The 23,637-nt window shown below is 37.9% G+C and overlaps 1 protein-coding gene across 1 annotated transcript; it reads right to left on the bottom strand.

Annotated features, from left to right (window-relative positions):
- Positions 1-743: 743 nt before the first annotated feature.
- On the bottom strand, positions 744-23,258 carry LOC126297760 (glutaryl-CoA dehydrogenase, mitochondrial-like; the record flags this gene model as incomplete). The annotated part of the gene is made up of 3 exons (XM_049988934.1): positions 744-977; positions 19,829-20,052; positions 23,252-23,258. Coding segments are annotated over 3 exons (465 nt in total), but the record flags the coding sequence as incomplete, so codon positions are not given.
- Positions 23,259-23,637: the final 379 nt, after the last annotated feature.

The following is a 23,637-nucleotide window of genomic DNA, read 5'->3' as shown; positions in this document are numbered from 1 at the left end:
GTATACAAGCAAAATGGCACAGTGTAAGACACTCAACTCATTCGGTTCAAATCCCCACCTGGACATCCTGATTTAGGTTTTCCTTGATTTGCTTAAACAGTTTAAGGCAAATGCTGGGAAAGTACCTTGGAAAGGTACTTTTAAAAGGGCACAGCTGATTTCCTCTCCAACCTATTTCTAATGACCTCATCAATGACAATGTTAAGCTCTAATATTCCATCCTTTTCCTATGGAGATGGAGATGTCAAGCAGACACGATTTTAGTTTGCGTTTGAAGTTAATTACATTGTATATTAGATTTTTCACATACTTGGATAAGGGGTGAATTATTTTTGGGAGTGCATAACCCACTGCTTTCTGCATCACACTAAGCCTGAGTGAGTTTTGTTACCAGGAATTTCTCAGTTGACAGTGAACATCTTCATTCCCAAATGAATTACATAGCATTTCTTGTGTAACTTTGAAAATTATGACATAAAAGTAGTTACAAGTCAATGTGTCTTCATAGAGGCAGTTAATACCACAGGACAGAATTCTAGGGTGAAAAGTGTTATTATTTTTTGATATACCTTATATTTTACCCTTAATTAAAAAATTTATTTTCAGTAATGAACAAGTTTGGATTATCAAGGTTTTTTTCAACATATTTCCAATTAAGTTTTGATTTGATTGAATATGTTGTTTTGTCTTTGTGATTAAAATCAGCAATATTACAAAATCTTTTTCCTCAAAAATTAGTACATTTACAAATTCTTATCGTTCAGGCGACCCACATGAAGACATGCTTGAAGACCTATTGATATTTCTGTAAGCATATCTGCTAATTTCTTCTGAATGAGCTGGGTGGCTGCTAAAGGCTGTCCAAACTGGTGATGCTCTAGTGTATATCGACATGCTTCTGCTAAGGAAAACTCTGCTGCACTCAGGGCTCCCCAACAAATACCACAATGAGCATTACGAAGACAGGTAAAAGGTACCTGAAGAAAAAGGGCACAAAAAAGAACCTTAAGTTACAACAGATCAAACACTTACAATAAAAATGAGAAACATGGAAGAGTTTATTTTGAATACAAAAAGAACACAGAGAAAAATTTTATCATCTTCACTTCAAACATGAGGCCTTTTTTAGTTTTGCCTGTTACAGTATGCATCAATTCCTCAGTATTCTTCGAGTTCATTATATCCACATTGTGTAAACTGTGAGAGCCAAATGAGTATTGATTATATAATCCAATGTGCCTCAACTAAGAATACATTTGCCATGTTTACGAAGATCCATCCACAAGATAACAGATCGTAGGGTTGTGAGTATTTTTTTTTTCTTTTAGGCTATGAAGAATAAATCAGATCAGCCATGATAAATGAGTGTAATGAATACAACTTTAATCTACGTGACAATCTGATTGTTGATTTGGAAATTATGTACACATCTGGAGATGTGAGAACCTAGGGATGAGAATTACTTTTTTCTTTTGGGTATTGAAGAATAAATCGGATCATCCATCAGAAATGAGTGTAATGGATACAGCTTTAATCTATGCGACAATCTGATCGTTGATATGGGAATTATGTACACATCTGGAGATGGGAACCTATATTATTCCATGATTGAACTTAGAACATCCAAAGTAATTGTGTCAACAATTTGCTTACAGTACTTCATGAAATCGGTGCTCAGCTGCAGGATGATTTGCCTAACCATGGGGAAGAAGAAGATAATTTGAAAAAGAGTAGCAACATAATTGTACACATTTTCTCACTTTAGATGAAAGAGTAGTGTCTCACACTAATTGTGTTTTCTTAAAATTAGTAGAAACGATCATACATATTGGAAATCTTTAACTGGCAATACAATTAAAGAAAATAATTGGTTTTATTTCCTACAGATAAAAGTATGCTGTTTTGATATCAGCCTGTAAAAGCAAACATAAGTTTGTATCGTTCAACTTTAAACCTGCCTATCTCCTGCCACTTACTTTTCAAAATATTTTGGAAGACTATTTATGATCAGATTTATTGACATGTAGCAATTACTTTCTGATTCCTTCCCAATTTGGTTTCCATATAAGATACTTCACAGAGGATGCCAGGAGGAACAAGACTTTTGCTCAGATGAACACAGGGTTATAAATACAAAATCAAATAGGGAAAATGCAGGAGTAGGTTTAATAATGAATAAAAAAATAGGAGTTCAGGTAAGCTACTACAGCAATAAAATACTTTGTTAACAGTATCTTCTGAGCATCTTTTTGAATTTTTGGACCTCTTCCAGGTTAGACTTACAAAATTAATACAGCATGGGAAATCAGATAGTATAGATTCAACCTATTCTTATCTTGATTTTTCAATAATGGCTTTCCAATGATGGTAAATAATCAGGCAGCAATGGCTGCCAATAAAATAGTTGTACAGATCAAATATTACTACTATGAAACACAAGCCACAAAAGTGTCAAATTCGTTAATACTATTTTATAATAGTGAATGACACTGTTAAGTCATTGAAACGAGATAAATGTGCTGGAAATTCAGAACATATAACATGTAAGGTTCCTATGTAGCCAAACAGACAATTAAATTGGTAGCTTATTGATAACTAACTGATGCAACAAAGTTTGCTCCAAAAATTATTTTCTGACAGTATGAAATACAAGTGATTCTGTTATATTCTTTGCGCATTTCTATCATCTGCACTAATGAAAAGAATTTGCATTTCATAGGCTATAGTTAAACAGAAGAGGGAAGTTCCACAATTGTAATAGGCTTGTCTCTCTCATACACATGGCAAACATGAAAAAGCCAACACGCATTGCAAAAAGATGGATAGAAAAGGACTCGCCAAAGGTGGATGTACAAGAAATAAATAATGCTAAATATACAATTATATACCAGTTTCTGAGAAGACATAAGAAAGGTAAAGAAATAGGCCTGGTTGGCTGACCTTGAAGTAAAGATGCTGTAAATACAATAAATAGCTATAAACCCACAAATGAATCCATTCCAAAAATTTACAATCACAATGTACTATCTTTGCATGATAAGACTATGAAATACACAGCTCTTTTTTCTTTTTATTAACACATCAAGTTCTGTAGGACCAAATTGAGTAGCAAATCTCCAAGGTCATGGAACATGTCAGAAGATGAAATTAAAACATAAAAGTAATAGCAGATAAAATAAAATGTGTATGGACCCAAAAAATACAAGCCATAAGTTTAAGTAAATGCAGTCAACAATATAACATAGGAATGAGCTTAATTTTTCAAGGAACTCCTCGGCAGAATAGAAGAAGGAACACATGAGGACACACTGCAGTTTCAGTTTCAAAGTGCACAGATGACTGCTAAGATTTTTGAACTCTTGTGGTAACTCATTGAAAATGGCTGCAATAATATACTGCACACCTTCCTGCACAAGGGTTAAGGAAGTGCAATCCAAATGAAGATTGGATTTCTGTCTAGTATTAACTGAGTGAAAGCCACTAACTCTTGGGAATAAGCTGATATTGTTAATAATAAATGACAGTAAAGAATAAATATACTGAGAGGCCAATGTCAATACTCAGACTAGCGCACAGGGGTCAACAAGAGATTTGTGAACTTATTGCCCGAACTGTGCACTTCTGAAGCACAGATACCTTTTGAGAATGATAAGTGTTACCTGAAGATATAATACCATATGGCATAAGACTTATGTCATAAGTTAATGAAAATAAGCAAAGCAGACTCATTTTCATGTTGAATGATCACTTACTTTAGATACTGTTCGAACAGTAAAAATGGCATCATTAAGTATTTGGACAAAATCCTGAATGTGGGCTTTCCATGACAGTTTACTATCTATCTGAACACCTAGAAATTTGAACTGTTCAGTTTCATTAATCATACAACCATTCTGTGAAATTAAAATGTCAGGTTTTGTTGAATTGTGTGTTAGAAACTATGAAAGCTGAGTCTTACTGTGATTTAGCACTAGCTTATTTTCTACAAGCCATGAACTTATGTCATGAACTGCACTATTTGAAACCGAGCCAATGTTGCACATAATATCCATTACTACCAAGCTAGTGTTATCAGCAAACAGAAATATTTTAGAGTTACCTGAAATACTAGAGAGCATATCATTTATATAAATAAGGAATAGGAGTGGCCCCAACACTGATCCCTGTAGCACCTCCCATTTGACCATACCCCACTCAGACTCCACATCACCACTATTCTCAACACTGTGAATAATGACCTTTTGCTGTCTGCTGCTAAAGTAAGAAGTGAACCAGTTGTGAGCTACTACACACATTCCATAATAGTCCAATTTCTGCAGCAACATTTTGTGACCAACATAGTCAAACACCTTAGTTAAATCAAAAATATGCCCAATACTCGAAACCTTTTGTTTAACACATCAAGTACCTCACAGAGAAAAGAGAATATAGTATTTTGTGTTGTTAAACGACTTCTAAAGCCGAACTGAACATTTGATAGCAAAATGTGTGATATAAAATTATCAATTATCCTTACATACAGAGCATTTTCAATGACTTTAGCAAACATTGATGGCATAGAAATAGGTCGAAAATGGTCTTCATTATCCCTTTCTTCCTTTTTATAAAGTGGCTTTCCTACTGAGTACTTTAATGATTCAGGAAACTGACCATTTCTAAACGAAAAATTAGAAATATGGCTAAATACAGGGCTAACACGTGCAGCAAAGTTCTTTAATATTCTGCTAGGCACTCCATCATATCCATGAGAGTCCGTAGTCTTCAGTGATATAATTACTCACTCAATCTCACCCTTGTCTGTATCACAGAGAAATATTTCAGACATCTATCTCGGAAAGGCATTTGCTAAGAGTGTTATATAATTTCCTGTAGAAACTAAATTTTTATTTAATTCACCAGCAATGTTCAGAAAATGACTCTTAAATACTGTACATATATCTGATATAGAAGTAAGAGAAATTGACTTTATATTGCCGACCTTATGCTGCTGACCGGACACATTCTTCACAACTGACCATATGGTTTTAATTTTATCCTGTGAATGAGCTATTCTATTTGCATGCCATGTACTCTTTGTCTTCCTAATAACATTTTTAAGCACCTTGAAGTACTGTTTGCAATGCACTACTGTAGCTTGAATGTGACCACTTCTACCGTTTTGATATAATTCCCACTTTGTTCTACATAATATCCTTACCCCACTAGTTAGCCACCCAGGCTGCCTTTTACTGCTAGTACCCTATTTAGCCCCCCCCCCCTCCCCCGCCACCACTGAACCATGGACTTTTTCATTGGTGGGGAGGCTTGCGTGCTTCAACAATACAGATAGCTGTACTGTAGGTGCAACCACAAAGGAGGGGTATCTGTTGAGAGGCCAGACAAACGTGTGGTTCCTGAAGAGGGGCAGCAGCCTTTTCAGTAGTTGCAGGGGCACAGTCTGGATGATTGACTGATCTGGTTTTGTAACACTAACCAAAATGGCCTTGCTGTTCTGGTATTGCGAACGGCTGAAAGCAAGGGGAAACTACAGCTGTAATTGTTCCTGAGGGTATACAGCTTTACTGTATGATTAAATGATGAAGGCGTCCTCTTGGGTAAAATATTCCGGAGGTAAAATAGTCCCCCATTCAGATCTCCGGGCGGGGACTACTCGAGAGGACGTCGTTATCAGGAAAAAAAAAAAAAAAAAACTGGCATTCTATGGATCAGAGTGTATATGCCAACTAGCTCTGCAGATGAAGAAATTGAAGAAATGTATGATGAGATAACAGAAATTATTCAGATGGTGAAGGGAGACGAAGATTTAATAGTCATGGGTGACTGGAATTCAATAGTAGGAAAAGGAAGAGAAGGAAACGTAGTTGGTGAATATGGAGTGGGGGTAAGAAATGAATGAGGAAGCCACCTGGTAGAATTTTGCACAGAGAACAACTTAACCACAGCTAACACTTGGTTCAAGATCCATAAAAGAAGGTTGTATGCATGTAAGCAGCCTGGAGATACTAATAGTTTTAAGATAGATTATATAATGGTAAGACAGAGATTTAGGAACCAGGTTTTAAAATTAAAGACATTTCCAGTATCAGATGTGGACTCTGAACACAATCTATTGGTTATCAACTGTAGATTAAAATTGAAAGACCAAGAGGCTGTACAGAGTTTCAGGGAGAGCATAAGATAACAATTGACAGGAATGGGGAAAGAAATACAGTAGAAGAAGAATGGGTGGCTCTGAGGAATGAAGTAGTGAAGGCAGCAGAGGATCAAGTAGGTAAAAAGATGAGGGCTAGCAGAAGTCCTTGGGTAGCAAAGGAAATGCTGAATTTAATTGATGAAAGGGGAAAGTACAAAAATGCATTAAGTGAAGCAGGCAAAAAGGAATACAAACGCCTCAAAAATGAGATCGACAGGAAATGCAAAATGGCTAAGCACGGATAGCTAGAGGACAAATGTAAGGATGTAGAGGCTTATCTCATGAGGAATAAGATAGATACTGCCTACAAGAAAATTAAAGAGAGCTTTGGAGAAAAGAGAACCACTTGCAAGAATATCAAGGGCTCAGATGGAAACCCAGTTCTAAGCAATGACGGGAAAGCAAAAAGGTGGAAGGAATATTTAGAGGGTCTATACAGGGGCAATGTTTTTGAGGACAGTTTTATGGAAATGGAAGAGGAGGCAGATGAAGATGAAATGGAAGATATGATACTGCGTGAAGAGTTTGACAGAGCTCTGAAAGACCTAAGTTGAAACAAGGCCCCGGGAGTAGACACCATTCCATTAGAACTACTGACGGCCTTGGGAGAGCCAGTCCTGAAAAAACTCTACCATCTGGTGAGCAAGTTGTATGAGACGAGCGAAATACTCTCAGACATCAAGAAGAATATAATAATTCCAATCCCAAAGAAAGCAGGTGTTGACAGATGTGAAAATTACTGAACTATCACAGCTGCAAAATACTAACGCGAATTATTTACAGACGAATGGAAAAACTGGTAGAAGCCGACCTCAGTTTAGATCAGTTTGGATTGAAATGTTGGGACACGTGAGGCAATACTGACCCTATGGCTTATCCTAGAAGCTAGATTAAGAAAAGGCAAACCTACGTTTCTAGCATTTGTAGACTTAGAGAAAGCTTTAGACAATGTTCATTGGAATACTCTCTTTCAAATTCAGAAGGTGTCAGGGGTAAAATACAGGGAGTGAAAGCTATTTACAATTTGTATGGAAAGCAGATGGCAGTTATAAGAGTCGAGGGGTATGAAAGGGAAGCAGTGGTTGGGAAGGGAGTGAGACAGGGTTGTAGCTTATCCCCGATGTCATTCAATCTGTATATTGAGCAAGCAATAAAGGAAACAAAAGATAAGTTCAGAGTAGGTATTAAAATCCATGGAGAAGAAATAAAAACTTGGAGGTTTCCCGATGACATTGTAATTCTGTCAGAGACGGCAAAGGACTTGGAAGAGCAATTGAACGGAATGGACAGTGTCTTGAAAGGAGGGTATAAGATGAACATCAACAAAAGCAAAACGAGGGTAATGGAATGTAGTAGAATTAAGTTGGGTGATGCTGAGGGTATTAGATTAGGAAATGAGACACTTAAAGTAGTAAAGGAGTTTTGCTATTAGGGGAGCAAAACAGCTGATGATAGTTGAAGTAGAGAGGATATGAAATGTAGACTGGCAATGGCAAGTAAAGCGTTTCTGAAGAAGAAAATTTTGTTAACATCGAGTATAGATTTAAATGTTAGGAAGTCGATTCTGAAAGTAATTGTATGGAGTGTAGCCATGTATGGAAGTGAAACATGGACGATAAATAGTTTGGACAAGAAGAGAATAGAAGCTTTCGAAATGTGGTGATACAGAAGAATGCTGAAGATTAGATGGATAGATCACATAACTAATGAGGAGGTATTGAACAGAATTGGGGAGAAGAGGAGCTTGTTGCACAACTTGACTAGAAGAAGGGATCGGCTGGTAGGACATGTTCTGAGACATCGAGTAAGAACCAATTTAATATTGGAGGGCAGCGTGGAGGGTAAAAATCGCAGAGGGAGACCAAGAGATGAATACACTAAGCAGATTCAGAAGGATGTAGGCTGCAGTAGGTACTGGAAGGTGAAGTAGCTTGCACAGGATAGAGTGGCATGGACAGCTGCATCAAACCAGTCTCAGGACTGAAGACCACAACAACCCTATTTAGGACATTCTAATGGAAAGCAGCTCTCAAAGAGTATCAGAAATGTGTTAAGGAAAGCATTATATTTGTCATCTATGTTACCAGCACTATAAACACCCTGCCACTCGTGTTCCTTGACAAGGTTTAAAAAATTCTCAATCGCTTTTGGATTAAATGGTTCAAATGGCTCTGAGCACTACGGGGCTTAACTTCAGAGGTCATCAGTCCCCTAGAACGTAGAACTACTTAAAGCTAACTAACCTAAGGACAACACACACATTCATCCCCGATGTAGGATTCGAGTCTGTGACCGTAGCGGTTGCACGGTTCCAGAATGTAGCCCCTAGAACAGCTCGGCCACTCCGACTGGCTTTTGGATTAACTTTCCTGCATAGTTTGTAATTATATGTGACATTTGTTTGAGTACAAAATCCTTTTAGTGTTCAAATTGGTGCATCATCGTCTGAAAGGGAAATCACCCTTTTACTAACAGAATGCCCATCTAGTAATTAAGAATGAATAAAAATCTTGTTTACAGCTGTGCTACTGTTCCCCTGCACCCTAGTTGGAAAAACACAGTCTGCATCAGCTCATATGAATTTAGATCTACCAACATCATTTTTCTTGCACCATCATGTACAAAGTTTATACTGAGGTCACCACATAAAACTAATTTCTCATACTTCCTATAAAGTGAATCAAAAACCCCCTCCAGCTTGGGCAGAAATGCTCTGAAGTCAAAATTAGGGGACCTATAAACAACAACAATTAAAAGTTTAGTTTCACTAAATTCAACTGCAACTGCACAACATTCAAATATCTGTTCAGTGCAGTGCCATGGTACATACCTCTATGGACTCAAAAGGAATACTGTTTTTTACGTACATGACCACTCTCCCCCGCACAACGAAATCCTTGAAAAGCAGCCAGCTAACCTGTATCCTGGTAAAGGAAGCCTCTGAATTGTCAAATTATTTAAGTGGTGCTCCGATATACGAATAATTTCATAGTCAACATCTATAAGCAGTTCACTAACTTCATTTCTAATATCTTTAATATTGTGATGAAATATGCTGTCTCGTTCTCTGCTTGGAAACATGACATCCTCTGAAGGTGAGCCCTTAGAGGGACTTCCTTTAAGCAGGTATACCCATCAGCTGACTTCATTCAAAAACGGTGCAGCTCTAACACCAACTACTACAGGAATTTTCCCAAGAGTGATCCTCCCACCACCCACTACACTGTCACCTATAAGCTTTCCCAGTCTCCCCTCCCCATACCTGTTGAGGTGCAGGCCATGCCTAGTAAAACCTGATCTACTGATAAACTCAACTGGCACCACTGCAATGTGACCCATGCCCTCTGCCATCAGTGCCCTCTCCAGCCCAATGTTAACGTGCTTAACAGCTGCATTAAGATGAGGCTGATCATGATGCTGAAACAGTTGCATGAAATGCAGATTAATGCCATCAGTTTGAGTAGCTATCTTTATCAGGTCACCACCTACATCACATCACCTGCACCAGGTCTAATTTGGTGCTTAGCTTTGTGTATGTAATTAATTTCCTAATATATTTTAACCATTTCTAGTTAATATATTTTGTTATAGAGTGAAATCAGTAATTGTTTCAGGACTTAAAATTCTATTGTTTACTTATAAACAAAAATAAAATCTGTAATAATTATAAACATTTGGAAGAAGAACTACTAGAATCTTTTAAGTATTTACTTGGCTCTATTAGAAAACATGTTAGCAAAGCCAGCCCTTATTTAATTCCAAAATAATTACCAGATTTCTCAAAAGCACTGTTTGCATAACTAGATCTGCTAATTTCATTATTTAAACAAATAATTTGGCCTAATCTTTGTGGTAGAGAGAACTGTTAAAAAGGAGGAATTTTTCGATCTATTCATTTAATTGAATGAGTTATGTTTTACTTGTAATTTCTGTATCTTAAAACATCAAAAAAGTATAGTCTCAGTGCCTATTACTGTGAGGATTTATAAAGGCCCTATTTTTTGTCCTGAGACACTCCTTCCACGGCCAATTTTCTGAGGGAAATTATGTACTGCTTCAAGTAACAACAATGCATCAAATTTAACAGTGGAATTAGTGTAACGCAAATGGCCATGTGTTAAGGCAATGACAATGTCTGTTCAAGTTATTTGAGAAACAGTGTCACACATACCTTATTCTTCTGCAAGAACTGTGAACTGTGTGATTAGGTTTCTACTGCTCATAGATGTTCAACAGCAAACTATCATAGCAGTATGCTGGTGTTTCCCTGCAACCTATTAATGAGGCTTATCAATATTTACCAATAGTGAACTGTGTAATATTGGGGCTTGTGGACAGTGACAGTAAAGAACTGTGAAACACAACTGTGCAACTGTTAGCTACATTAATTACAGTAGTCAGTGTTGAACTTCCACCCCCCAGTATTTTTCAGTCAGTATAACAATGCAGTACGTCAACACCAAGGACCAATGAAGAAACAAAGCAGGTGAACGTCACAAGCTTTCAGCCAAGGGCTCATTGGCCATTTTCAAGAGGTATGACTGCCAGTGGGCTGCTGGTACACCCTTGTATATGCTAGATGCCAGCTGGTATCATTGCTGCTCACAGCCTTGCCATATATGAGCATAATTTGACTTGGCATTCAATATGCTCACTACAACCATGTGATCTCTGGATTCCACATCATTATGAGCTGCTGGAGACCATCTCCATTAAGGGCGTTTTGGTGATTTTTATTTCAGTGGCTTCCTTAATTACACAGTCCCAAAAGCCATTAGTGTGAGCCACAACAGTGGTTTCATCGAATTTGATCTGACGACCATTTTCTAAAGCATGTTCAGCTCAAGTGGATTTCTCAAGGTAGTGTATGCAATAAAGCCTCTTGTTCTTCTGTCTGCATTGTTCTACCATTCATACTGATTTCCAACATTTGACTGGCTGCACTCGCAAGCCATCTTGTAGACCCGCGGTATTCTGTGACCTGCTCCATCTCTAACTGGTCTCAGGACTTCCGAATATTTATCAGAGACCTGAAGATCAATTTCATTTTGTGTCTTTTCAGTAGGTGGCTTGTCTTGCTCATCATGGACCCACAGAATGGCAAGAAGACAAGTTTCTTTTCCTACTTTTTGTTGGTGGTCTTATTGTAATTCTCACTTGAAAGCACTCCATTTATTTGAAGAATGTTGTAACCGTTGTTCCTGAAGACCATACTGTCACCCTCATTTAGATGAAGATGGTCAGTCTGGTTGATAAAATCATTAGACCACAGAGCTGTGGTCAAAACGCACAATAACTCTGAAAGAGTGGTTTGGTGTTGGGCGGTAGAGGGGTGACGTGGACTGCGGTAGTCATCGTAGGGTTGTGGACCACTGTGCCTGTGGCTGGGAGGGAGCCTCTGCATTGTTTCTAGGCCCCCGGTTAACATACAATACAATACAAGACAATGATGATCATTTTTGAGTCACTGCAAGCTTAATATCAGTAAAATGTATTGTCTTAATACAGCTGGCCAGAGCCAATAGTTTTTCTTATTTGCACAAAAAAAGTATTTCATTCTCCTCCATTTTTTCTTCTTTTCACATCAAAACTAAGAATATTCCTGTTACTGTCAACTGGAGATAGTATAAACACATTTTTTGTGTTTTCTTGATTTTATAAAGTGTGGTTAGTTATGTTGTTGTTGTTGTTGTTGTTGTTGTTGTGGTCTTCAGTCCTGAGACTGCTTTGATGCAGCTCTCCATTATACCTTATCCTGTGCAAGCTTCTTCATCCCCCAGTACCTACTGCAAGCTACATCCCTCTGAATCTGCTAAGTGTTTTCATCTCTTGGTCTCCCTCTACGATTTTTACCCTCCACGCTGCTCTCCAATACTAAATTGGTGATCCCTTGATGCCTCAGAACATGTCCTACCAACCAATCCCTTCTTCTAGTCAAGTTGTGACACAAACTCCTCTTCTCCGCAATCATATTCAATACCTCCTCGTTAGTTGTGTGATCTACCCTTCTAATTTTCAGCATTCTTCTGCAGCACCACATTTCGAAAGCTTCTATTCTCTTCTTGTCTAAACTATTTATCGTCCATGTTTCACTTCCATACGTGGCTACACTCCATACAAATACTTTCAGAAACGACTTCCTTGCACTTAAATCGATGTTAACAAATTTCACTCCTTCAGAAACAGATTGCTTGCCATTGACAGTGTACATCTTATATCCTCTGTACTTCGAGCATCATTAGTTATTTTGCTCCCCAAATAGCAAAACTCCTTTACTACTTTAAGTATCTAAGTTCCTAATCTAATTCCCTAAGTATCACCCGACTTAATTAGACGACATTCCATTATCCTCATTTTGCTTTTGTTGATGTTCATCTTATATCCTCCCTTCAAGACACTGTCCATTCCGTTCCACTGCTCTTCCAAGTCCTTTGCTGTCTCTGACAGAATTACAATGTCATTGGTGAACCTTAAAGCTTTTATTTCTTCTCCATGGACTTTAATACCTACTCTGAACTTTTCTTTTGTTTCCTTTACTGCTTTCTGACCTCACCAAAAGTCTTGTTCCTCCTGCCACCGAACTTCACTAATTCCCACTATATCTAACACTAACTCACCCATTTCCCTCTTTAAATTTTGTAATCTACCTGCCCGATTAAGGGATCTGACATTCCACACTCCGACCTGTAGAATGCCAGTTTTGTTTCTCCTCATAACAGTGTCCTCCTGAGTAGTCCCCACCCGGAGATCTGAATGGGGGACTATTTTACCTCCGGAATATTTTACCTAAGAGGAAACCATCATCATTAACCATAGAGTAAACCTGCATGCCCTCAGGAAAAATTGTGGCTGTAGTTTCCCCTTGCTTTCAACCATTCGGAGAACCAGCACAGCGAGGCTCTTTTGGTTAGTGTTACTAGGCCAGATCAGTCAATCATCCAGACTGTTGTCCCTGCAACTACTGAAAAGGCTGCTGCCTTTCTTCAGGAACCATACATTTGTCTGGCCTCTCAACAGATACCCCTCTGTTGTGGTTGCACATACGGTACAGCTATCTGTATCTGTGAGGCACGCAAGCCTCCCCACCAACGGCAAGGACTATGGTTCAAAGGGGGAGGTGGTTAGTGGTTAGTTATATAAATGATATAAATGGGTTTTTGCATATCATTCTGGTTCTTAAGGGCAATTGTAACCGCAAAATGAGTGGAAATCGTGTTTATGACTTGTTTTAACAACATTGTGTGTAAAGTTACTCCATTCAAAGAGTACATGCATATTCAAATGCAGAGATATTTAAACAGGCAGAATATGGCATTGCAGTCGGCAATGGCTATATAAGACAACAAGTGTCTGGTGCAGTTGTTAGATGAGTTACTGCTGCTACAATGCCAGGTTATCAATATTTAAGTGAGTTTGCACGTGGTGTTATACTCGGTGCACGAGGGATGGGACACAGCATCTCCGAGGCAGCAATGAAGTGGGGATTTTCCCATATGACCATTTCACGAGTGTATGGTGAATATCAGGAATCCAGTAAAACTTCAATCCTCTGACATCTCAGCAGCTGGAAAAAGACCTGCAAGAACAGGACCAACGACAGCTGAAGAGAATAGTTCAGCATGACAGAAGTGCAACCCTTCCACAAATTGCTGCAGATTTCAATGCTGGGCCATCAATAAGTGTCAGTGTGTGAACCATTCAATGAAACATCATCAACATAGTCTTTTGGAGCTGAAGGCCCACTCGTGTACCCTTGATGACTGCACAACATGAAGCTTTACACCTCACCTGTGATCATCAACGCCGACATTGGACTGTTGATGACTGGAAACAAACGGATGGATGTGTAAGGGTATGGAGACAACCTCATTAATTCATGGACCCTTCATGTCAACTGAGGACCGTTCAAGCTGGTGGAGGCTCTGTAAAAGTGTGGCGCATGTGCAGTTGGGAGTGCTATGGGGCCCTTGATATGTCTAGAGATGACTGTGATAGATGACACATACGTAAGCATCCTGTCTCATCGCCTGTATCCATTATTCATGTCCACTGTGGATTCCAACAGACATGGGCAATTCCAGTAGGACACTGCAACACCCCATACACCCATAATTGCTATAGAGTGGCTCCAGGAACATTCTTCTGACTTTAAACACTTCCGCATCCCCAGACATGAACATTATTGAGCATATCTGGGATGCCTTGCAACGTGCTGTGCAGAAGAGATTCCACCCTCTCATACTCTTATGAATTTATGGACAGCCCTGAAGCATTCATGGTGTCAGTTCCCTCCAGCGCTACTTCTGACATTAGTCGAGTCCATGCCACATCATGTTGTGGCACTTCTGCATGCTTGCAGGGGCCCTACACCATATTAGGAAGGTGTACCAGTTTTTTGGCTCTTCAGTCTACTTTGCAAGCTATTTGGCAGTATGGCCTTATAATGGGTAACTTTACACATGTCTGTAAATTTTAAATGGAAAGAAAACAGAAATCTGAAGTGGCATGACACTTTTCATACCTTTATTGACTTGTTGGAACCTATTACAAGGATAAATGGAATATGGCAAGTCATTTAAATTTTAAGTTTTTATTATGTAAATTGAAAATAATGTTTCCGCTGTGTCTGGAGCACGAGTTTCTCACTCTTCACTTGTATAGTATTTCTATAGCAGGATGAGGCACTACTAACCTTGATTTCACTTCAGTAAAGACTGGATACATACATAAAAGATTGCAGGTGTTCTTTGAACTACGAAGATCATTTTGTTATCCCACATGTTCATCAAGTAGCCCCTAGTTATTGATTTTGGAGATATCTCCAACATCAGGCCATACAAATGTCTATGTTGAGTCACCTGTCATCTTCACAAACTTAACTTGAATCTCATCATAAGATAGCACTTGTCCAATAATTTCCTCAGTATCCTTATTTTCTGCTTTTGTTTGCAGTCGTCGTAAAGTTACCCCCACCCAATCAAAAGTCACACACCATTGCTTGTTTTCAGCTTGCTAGTAAAATGTCTCCACTAAAAGAGTGTTTCACCTACTGTTCCACATAATTATGACATGGCAATGACAGTTTCTAAACACTGTAAAAATACGTAAACATACTCACATCCAATTAACTGCATTTATCATCCTGCAGCATGATGTACGGACAACACTGTCATGATCTTACAATCCAGTAAAGTTCACTATGTCTTATCTAAGCAGCCATTTTACTCAGAATTTCCAAAACAGGCCATGGGCGGTACCCCACAGAACTTAATGGGAAGTGTGTAAAGTAACCCAGGTTGCATAATTTAACCCAGTTTATGGTACATCAAATTCAGTCGTTACCTTAAAACCATTGCAGAGTATACCCTTGTACCAGTTTCATCCTCTCAGAAACTAAACTCTGCTTATATCCTGCTAAACAAAAAAATCGTTTTATACATAATCACTATTATGAATTTGGATATTTTATTTCCATGCATTCAAAAGACAGCAGTAGATTTTAAGCAACTTTCTTCTTCTCTGAATTTCTAATTCCTCTGAAGCACACACAAATTTGATAATTACTGAGGATTTTTGTACCCAAATGTACAAAAACTTTGGACAAAAACAGAAGGCATTCAGCCTGACCTATCTATTTGCCATGCTTTCTGTCAAACTACAGCAAGCTTTAGTCTCAAAATAAAATGGCACAAAACCTACAGCACTGCTCCCTCTCTAGCACTGCTGCAATTGCATTCTCACAATGAGTGGCTTTTGGATATTAGTGAGATCATGAAAAACAATCCTCTGCAACAGTTAACATGTTCATCTGATGATTAGATTATAGTGTATGTTTTAGAGTTCAGTGGTTGCATCATATTTCAAAAGAAAATATAAAACTGACAAGAATATTTAGAACCTACAGAGTGAATATCGAACACACACAGGTGAGTACAGTAGTATTTCTATATGAGAAGGAAGAATTAGTGTTCATACCCAAAGGGTTTCAAATTAACAATTGCCAAGGTTATTTCATATGTAGAGACTGCATTATACAGGGTGAACCAATTCCACAGAAAAACATTCACAGCTGGTAGTATGGATCAAAACAAGAAAAAAAGTCTAGCAAGCATGGGCTCCAAAATTGGTACCTTAAGAGCTACGAGCACATGGTCATCTTTGCTACTGTGAAACACATCACTTGTACTGAACAAGTGCTCATAGCTCTTAAGGTATGCATTTTAGAGCTTATGTTTACTAGAAATTTCTTTCTTGTTTTGTTCATGCTACTACCTCTGAAAGTGTACTGGTGGAATTATGGTTCACCCTTCATAGAACCAATATTCATCAGTGTATGAAGAAAATGTCAGATCCCAAGAAAGAAGTGATTCCATGATAACTAAAGAGGATGACAAAAACATATGCACTGATCTCAGTTTGATGTATTGCATAAATAGACATTTATACTATCTGTAGACGGAGGAAAAGCATTTGACAGTGTTGACAGGAATACTCTCCTCAAAATTATGAATTTATCAATGATAAAACACATGGAGTGAAAGGTTATCTAAAATAAGTACAGGTCAGAGTCAAAGGACATGAAAGTGAGGCAGTAATTGCGAAAAGAGTGAGACAGGATTGTAGCATATACCCTAAGTAACTTTATCTGTAAATTGAACAAGCATCAAAGGAAACCAAGGAGAAACATGGAAAAAAGAATTTATGTTCCCAGACAAGAAACTTTAAGGTTTGATGATGACACTGAAATTATGGAACGTGTCGCAAAGTATTTGCAACATCAGCTGAATGGGGTGAACATTGTCTTGAAAACAGAATATAAAATTAACATCTAAGAAAGTGAAACAGGAGTAATGGAGTGTAGTTGAATTATATCAGGTGATGATTATAAAATTAAGTGCTGAAAGTAGAGAAATCATACTATTTGGGTAGCAAAATAACTGATGACAGCAGACGTACAAATGACATGAAACATAGACTGGCAATAGCAAGAAAAACTTTCCTGAAAAGCAAGATGATGTTAACAACAAATACAAATTTAAGTGTTAGGGAGCCTTTTATGAATGTATCCATTTGGAGTGTGGTGTCATGTAGAAGTGAAATGAAGAAAATAAATGGTAAAGAGAATATAAGCTTATGTGGTGCTACAGAAAAATCCTGAAGATTAAATGAATAGATTGGATAAGTAACAAGCAGGTACTGAATGGAATTCGACATCAAAGAGGTCAACATCAAAACTTGCCTAACAGAAGAAAGTGATTGATTAGACACATCCTGAGGCATCAAAGAATAGTTTAATTTGGCCTAGAGGAACGTGTCAAGGGTAAAAGTTGCAGGAGGAAATCAATGTTAAATACAGTTGACAGGTTTAAATTGATGTAGGGTGCATTAGTTATGCAGGTAGTAAAAGGCTTATACAGGAAAACAAGTCAGTCTTCAGACTGATGAATTCAACAATTACAATAAGCACTTTGTATTACTCGGCAAGGTGAATCAGTTACCTGGCTGTAATGGGAACTACTTGGCAATGTGACTCGTTACAGTAACGTTCCAGTCCAACTCAGAGTGCGAGCACAAAAATGGACTGCAGAAAATACCTTTGTGGAAAGCCATGACTACTTGCTATTAACATCATTAATATTACAGGCAATGACAATAAGGAAAGTGTGATAGTGCTGACACAGAAGGTGATAAAAGATGCATTCAGTTAAGGAATGGTGTGCAAATTACAGAAGGAGGGATATGATGCCAAGTGGATACGGACATCAAGTATGTGCCCCAAAACAGAATTAGAGAAATGCATACCATTGGTGATCTAAATAAATTGTTACAATATTATGGACATGGAAGGAAATACAATCATTACAGAAATTTCACAGCTGTTGTTTCACTGAATTAGCCTTCCCTACTAGAAAAGAAACTCTAAGAAAAACTGTTCCATCTATGTGATTTGATTTTAGAAGTTGCTAGAATGAATGAGTCATGAACATACTGGCAAAAAAGCCCATGATAACAGACTTCAAAAAAATTTTAAAAAATGAAGCATTAGCATAAAGTGACCAATGGTTTACTTAGATGAGCCATGGACCCATAGACACTACACTGTGAAAAATATTACAAAGTGGCAATGTGTGAACAGTGTCATCGGACTACAGTGCCAGAGAGTGTTTCATTGTTGTGACTGCAGAGTTTTATTTTTTGTTCACATTTCCTCTGTGACTGCAACAGGAAAACTTCAGACTATCATGTAGAAATGGCAAATAAACTACAAATCTGTAGAGACAAAGAAAACCAAACTTTCACATTAATTACGGAGCAACAAACATTTTCTCTTTATTCAATTGGTAATCTCTTGTAAAACATGCCCCTTCTTACTACTGTCACTCCATCTAGACCTACATCATACAGAACTATTATGAAATCTTGCAAAGATAATCATGATACATCACACATCTTGCTCTCTAACCTGAAAAACTTAACAGCTCATGCTTCTGCTGCTAATAAATAAATGTCATTTGTCATCTAGCTTGGTGCGTACCTTTTGATGTAACACTACTTTGGAGATTTATGCATCAATTTTTCTGGTTATAGTTGGCATTACAAGGCTAAGTGGATTTCCTTCCAAACCTTTCCACCTACAAAAAATTTGAGATGGTCACTGGGAATCAAACACAGGACCTTGGCATTACTAGCCAAAAATGCTAACCACTAGACCACAATGTCACTTTGCTTATATGGCTGTGACGTTATCTTTTACTGGTGTGTCATTAGAAGACTTGAAAGTATACATATCATGCCAAAAAAGTGTGTGATGATGACTGGAGGAGACACACTTTGATGGCCAAGGAACTGAAAATATAAAGAAAATCACTCAGCACAGATTCAAAAACAAAAAGTCAGCATTTTCATCCTTCAGTGAAACAGCAGACAAAGAATCAACAGATACACACGTAGAAGATGGCGATGTCACTGGGGAAGATAGTTTTCCAGATATTGCCCTAATTACTGCTGCCCAATGTGAGCAGCCAAGGTGAGATATACTACATGTCCCAATTCTGGTCTTATTCTAAATGGGTACTTCATTCAGATGTGAGTATAGACATTTAGCGTGTGACAGCACTCCTCTTGTAACAGTACTGGAAAGTACACCATTACTACCTCCCCTCCTTGCTTATAGGGCATGAACACAGGGGCACCGACACCCTGGCCAGATAATTGGATCACTTTGCTGGGTAAAACTTCAGCTAAGGGAATTAAAATACAGTCATCTGTGGAATCTAAAGTAAGTTCTAGACATTACAGGCATAACAAAGAAGAAAATTTTAGAAAATAAAGTAACTTTTGCATCTGTTGCCTAAAGATGCTTCTACTAGCATAAAGAAATTTTTCTTGCTGTTCTGAGTTAATACATACACAAAACATAACACTTTGCCGTCACTTGTTCCTACCAACACACAATTCTCATTTAACAAAGAATTAAATACTGCTCTTGGTTGGTGTCGCAACGTACTTGTCAGTCTCACACATTGCAATTCTTGACTGAATTACTCTGCCAATATTCAGTATGTTCTGGTATAAGATTAGGGATCATGGTAGTGAGTTATGGTGACACATGACAAGAACAAATTTCAAGCTTACTTTGAAACTAGTCACACCAGGAAGAACGTTTTCCTCTGGAACTTCAACTTCATCTAAGAAACTTATTCCTGTAGCAGATGCCTGAAGTGAGAGTTTGCCTTCTATTTTGGGTGTTACCAATCCTTTAGCTCCATTCCTTTTCACAATGAATCCTCGTAACTTGCCATCTTCACATTTTGCCCAAATAATTAAAATATCTGCAACTGGGGCATTGCTTATCCAGAACAGACAATAAGTTACATAAACATAGATGCAGTATTACAAGTACACTTTTCAAATCAAAATAAATCAACACAATGGAAACTCATCATAGATAGTATTAAGGAACAAGCACATGACAATATGATGTGCCTGAAATACCCAAATATAGTTATAGGTATGTACTATTATGCATGCCCGCTTGGTCAGCTGTATGGTCTAACGCACTGCTTTCAGGGTAGGAGGCATGCCAGTCCCCGGCACAAATCCATGCGATGGATTAGTGTCGAGGACCGGTGTGCCAGCAAGTCTGTGGATGGTTTTTAAGGCGGTTTTCCATCTGCATTGGCAAATGTGGGCTAGTTCTACTTATTCTGCCTCAGTTACACTATGTCAGTGATTGCTTCGCAAACACTTTCTCCATGCACGAATACACCATCATTACTCTACCATGCAAACATTGGGGTTACACTTGTCTGGTGTGATATGTTCCTGGGGGAGGGGAGGTGTCCACTGGGGGCTGAACCGCACAATAGCCCTGGGTTCAGTGTTGGGCGGCGGTGGGGTGAGTGGACTGCTGTAGCCTGTTGTGGGATTGTGTACCACTGTGGGCTATGGCAGGTACGAAGCCTCTCCATCATTTCTAGGTCCTCAGTTCCATACAATACAATATAATACAATATTATTATGCATGATTATTAACAAAGAAAAGCACCAGTATAGGAATTTTATAACATCTGAAATGATATTATTATTATTATTATTATTATTATTATTATTATTATTATTATTATTAACCTTTATTTGTCTATGATACCTTTACAGCCTTGAACAGCACAATAGCCCTTGGTTCAGTGTTGGGCGGCGGTGGGGTGAGTGGACTGCTGTAGCCAGTTGTGGGATTGTGTACCACTGTGGGCTATGGCAGGTACGAAGCCTCTCCATCATTTCTAGGTCCTCAGTTCCATACAATACAATATAATACAATATTATTATGCATGATTATTAACAAAGAAAAGCACCAGTATAGGAATTTTATAACATCAGAAATGATATTATTATTATTATTATTATTATTATTATTATTATTATTATTATTATTATTATTATTAACCTTTATTTGTCTATGATACCTTTACAGCCTTGAACATTGTAATTACCGCACACTTACAATGATGATATCATGTCGTACATATAAGGAATACATAAGCTAAAATAGAAGCACATTAGATGCCATTATATAAACATTCACCATCACTAATACACTGCAACATTCAAAAGTAATACTACTGATAATGGAGTTCAGAAATGTCTGAGTGGATATAAAATTCTTTTAATCAAAAGCTGTTTCAACTTGCTCTTAAAGAAATTTCCACAGAGCTGCTTTACATTATTTGGCAACCTATTACAAAATGCAAGTGGACTTTCATTTGTAGCTCTTTTGTTACTCAGTATGATAATAACAACATCTTATGAGACCTTAGTTTCCCCCAGTGTATAGAATGTCGTCAACTAGCTGCATTCCCGTAAGTTATTTGAATACACCTTGTTCATGTATTGAATTAATAAAATGTCTATTCATTATGCTTATTGCATCATATAATTGCCATAAGCATATACCTTTATTATATAGTCAATAAATTATACTTAATATAGTCCCAACATGACTAGTGTTTGCTTACAGTAGTAATTACCATAACTAGTATCTTCTGAAGCCTGAATATTTTATGCATGTAGACTGTGGGTGCTCCTCCCCAAATTTCAGTCTCGTGTTGTAAATTTGAAGGGATTAATCCATAGCGCATTTGTTTAATGATAGGAGGAGTTATATATTTTTCAGGTGTTTTAGTAACCAAATATTTCAGCTAGTCTCTTTACAGATGTAGCTGACAGACTCTTTTCATGTAAGACACTCATCAATAACAATGTCTGAAAATGTATGTTTATTGGATGTTTCAACTGTTTATATACACTTGAGACTGGTTGCAATTGAGCACCAACTTTATCACAACAGTCTTGGCCTTATTCGGTATAAGTTTATTCATGATCAGATGTTCCATGATTAGTTCAAAGTTGTCTATATTGTTTTGGAATGCTATCTGCTCATTGTGGCTGAGGATAATAAATGCTGTATCAGCAGCATAGTTGACTAGCTTTAAGTTTTATGATCTAAGAATACTGCCCTGGGAACTCCAAAGTTGAGAGTCTTGTATGCTGATTTTACTGTGAAGCATTTTTACTTCCATTCTTATAAGAGAGTTTAGCATACTGTCTCCCATCTCAGAGATAACTTATGAATTTTAGTGATACTGCTCTTATACCACTAATTTGGATAAAAGTAATGTATGATTTATAGAACCAAATGCCTCATGCAAATCTAGAATTAATATTTGCAACACTTAATACAGTGAAAAACCATACTTCAACATAATTGTTTCTTTTGTATCTGCACAGGCACAACAATGTTGCAAAACCTAGCCATCAGCACAAATGTCACTAATCTAGCCAACTGTGGGCACTCAATCCAGGAGCCTGGAAGCTGGACTGCAGAAGAGGATAAACTCAATGTGCAAGTTGATCTATGGGGGAACAGGGAGTCCAAACACCATGTAGACAGGGAGAAAAGCACAAAATGCAACCAGCATGAATTACCAAAGAAATGTGGAAACAAAAGCATGCTGCAATGTGGAAGCCAGGTCAGTGTTAGTCGATCACTCCATAGGAACTCACTGGCCCAACCTATCGTCCCTGGCAAGTAAACACCTGAGTCAGCAGTTCTGCCCATATGACACACCACACATGACATCCATGATAGCTTTCTGCACTACTCTACCACAGGACCCACTGCAGTTCATCTGTGTCCATACATTTGTCTGCTGGTGGCGATACCAAAATTTCAATTGAGCAACACATTATTGACTAGTTCTACAGCCCTGAAAGTTCTCCTTAGTACCCAAGCCATAAAACATAACATCTTTATTTATGCCAATGCAATGTTCTTCTACATGCACATTGATACAGGTATTTCAACGATTGGTGGTCTAATAAAGGTTCCCTTACCTGAAATGAACTTTAGTACATTTCTATCATCTATTCTATGCACATAATTGAGGTTGAAAAAATTTTGAACTCAGGTCTACATTATTCATGTAATGTACTAACAAACTGATAATTATTCTGGTATATGTTTCAAGTTTCCTGTTGTTGTTGTTGTTGTTGTTTTCGTCTTCAGTCCTGAGACTGGTTTCATGCAGCTCTCCATGCTACTCTATCCTGTGCAAACTTCTTATCTGCCAGTACTTACTGCAACCTACATCCTTCTGAACTTGCTTAGTGTATTCACCTCTTGGTCTCCCTCTAGGAGTTTTACACTCCACACTGCCCTCCAATGCTAAATTTGTGATCCCTTGATGCCTCAGAACATGTACTACCAACCGATCCCTTCTTCTAGTCAAGTTGAGACACAAACTCCTCTTCTCCCCAATGATATTCAATACCTCCTCATTAGTTATGTCATCTACCCATCTAATCTCCAGCATTCTTCTGTAGCGCCACATTTTGAAAGCTTCTATTCTCTTCTTGTCTAAACTATTTATCATCCATGTTTCACT

This window comes from Schistocerca gregaria, chromosome X, assembly GCF_023897955.1.
Source record: "Schistocerca gregaria isolate iqSchGreg1 chromosome X, iqSchGreg1.2, whole genome shotgun sequence".
In the NCBI taxonomy this organism is placed as follows: domain Eukaryota; kingdom Metazoa; phylum Arthropoda; class Insecta; order Orthoptera; family Acrididae; genus Schistocerca; species Schistocerca gregaria.
The sequence above is the reverse complement of the archived record's forward strand: the minus strand, read 5'-3'. Positions and strand labels throughout refer to the sequence as shown.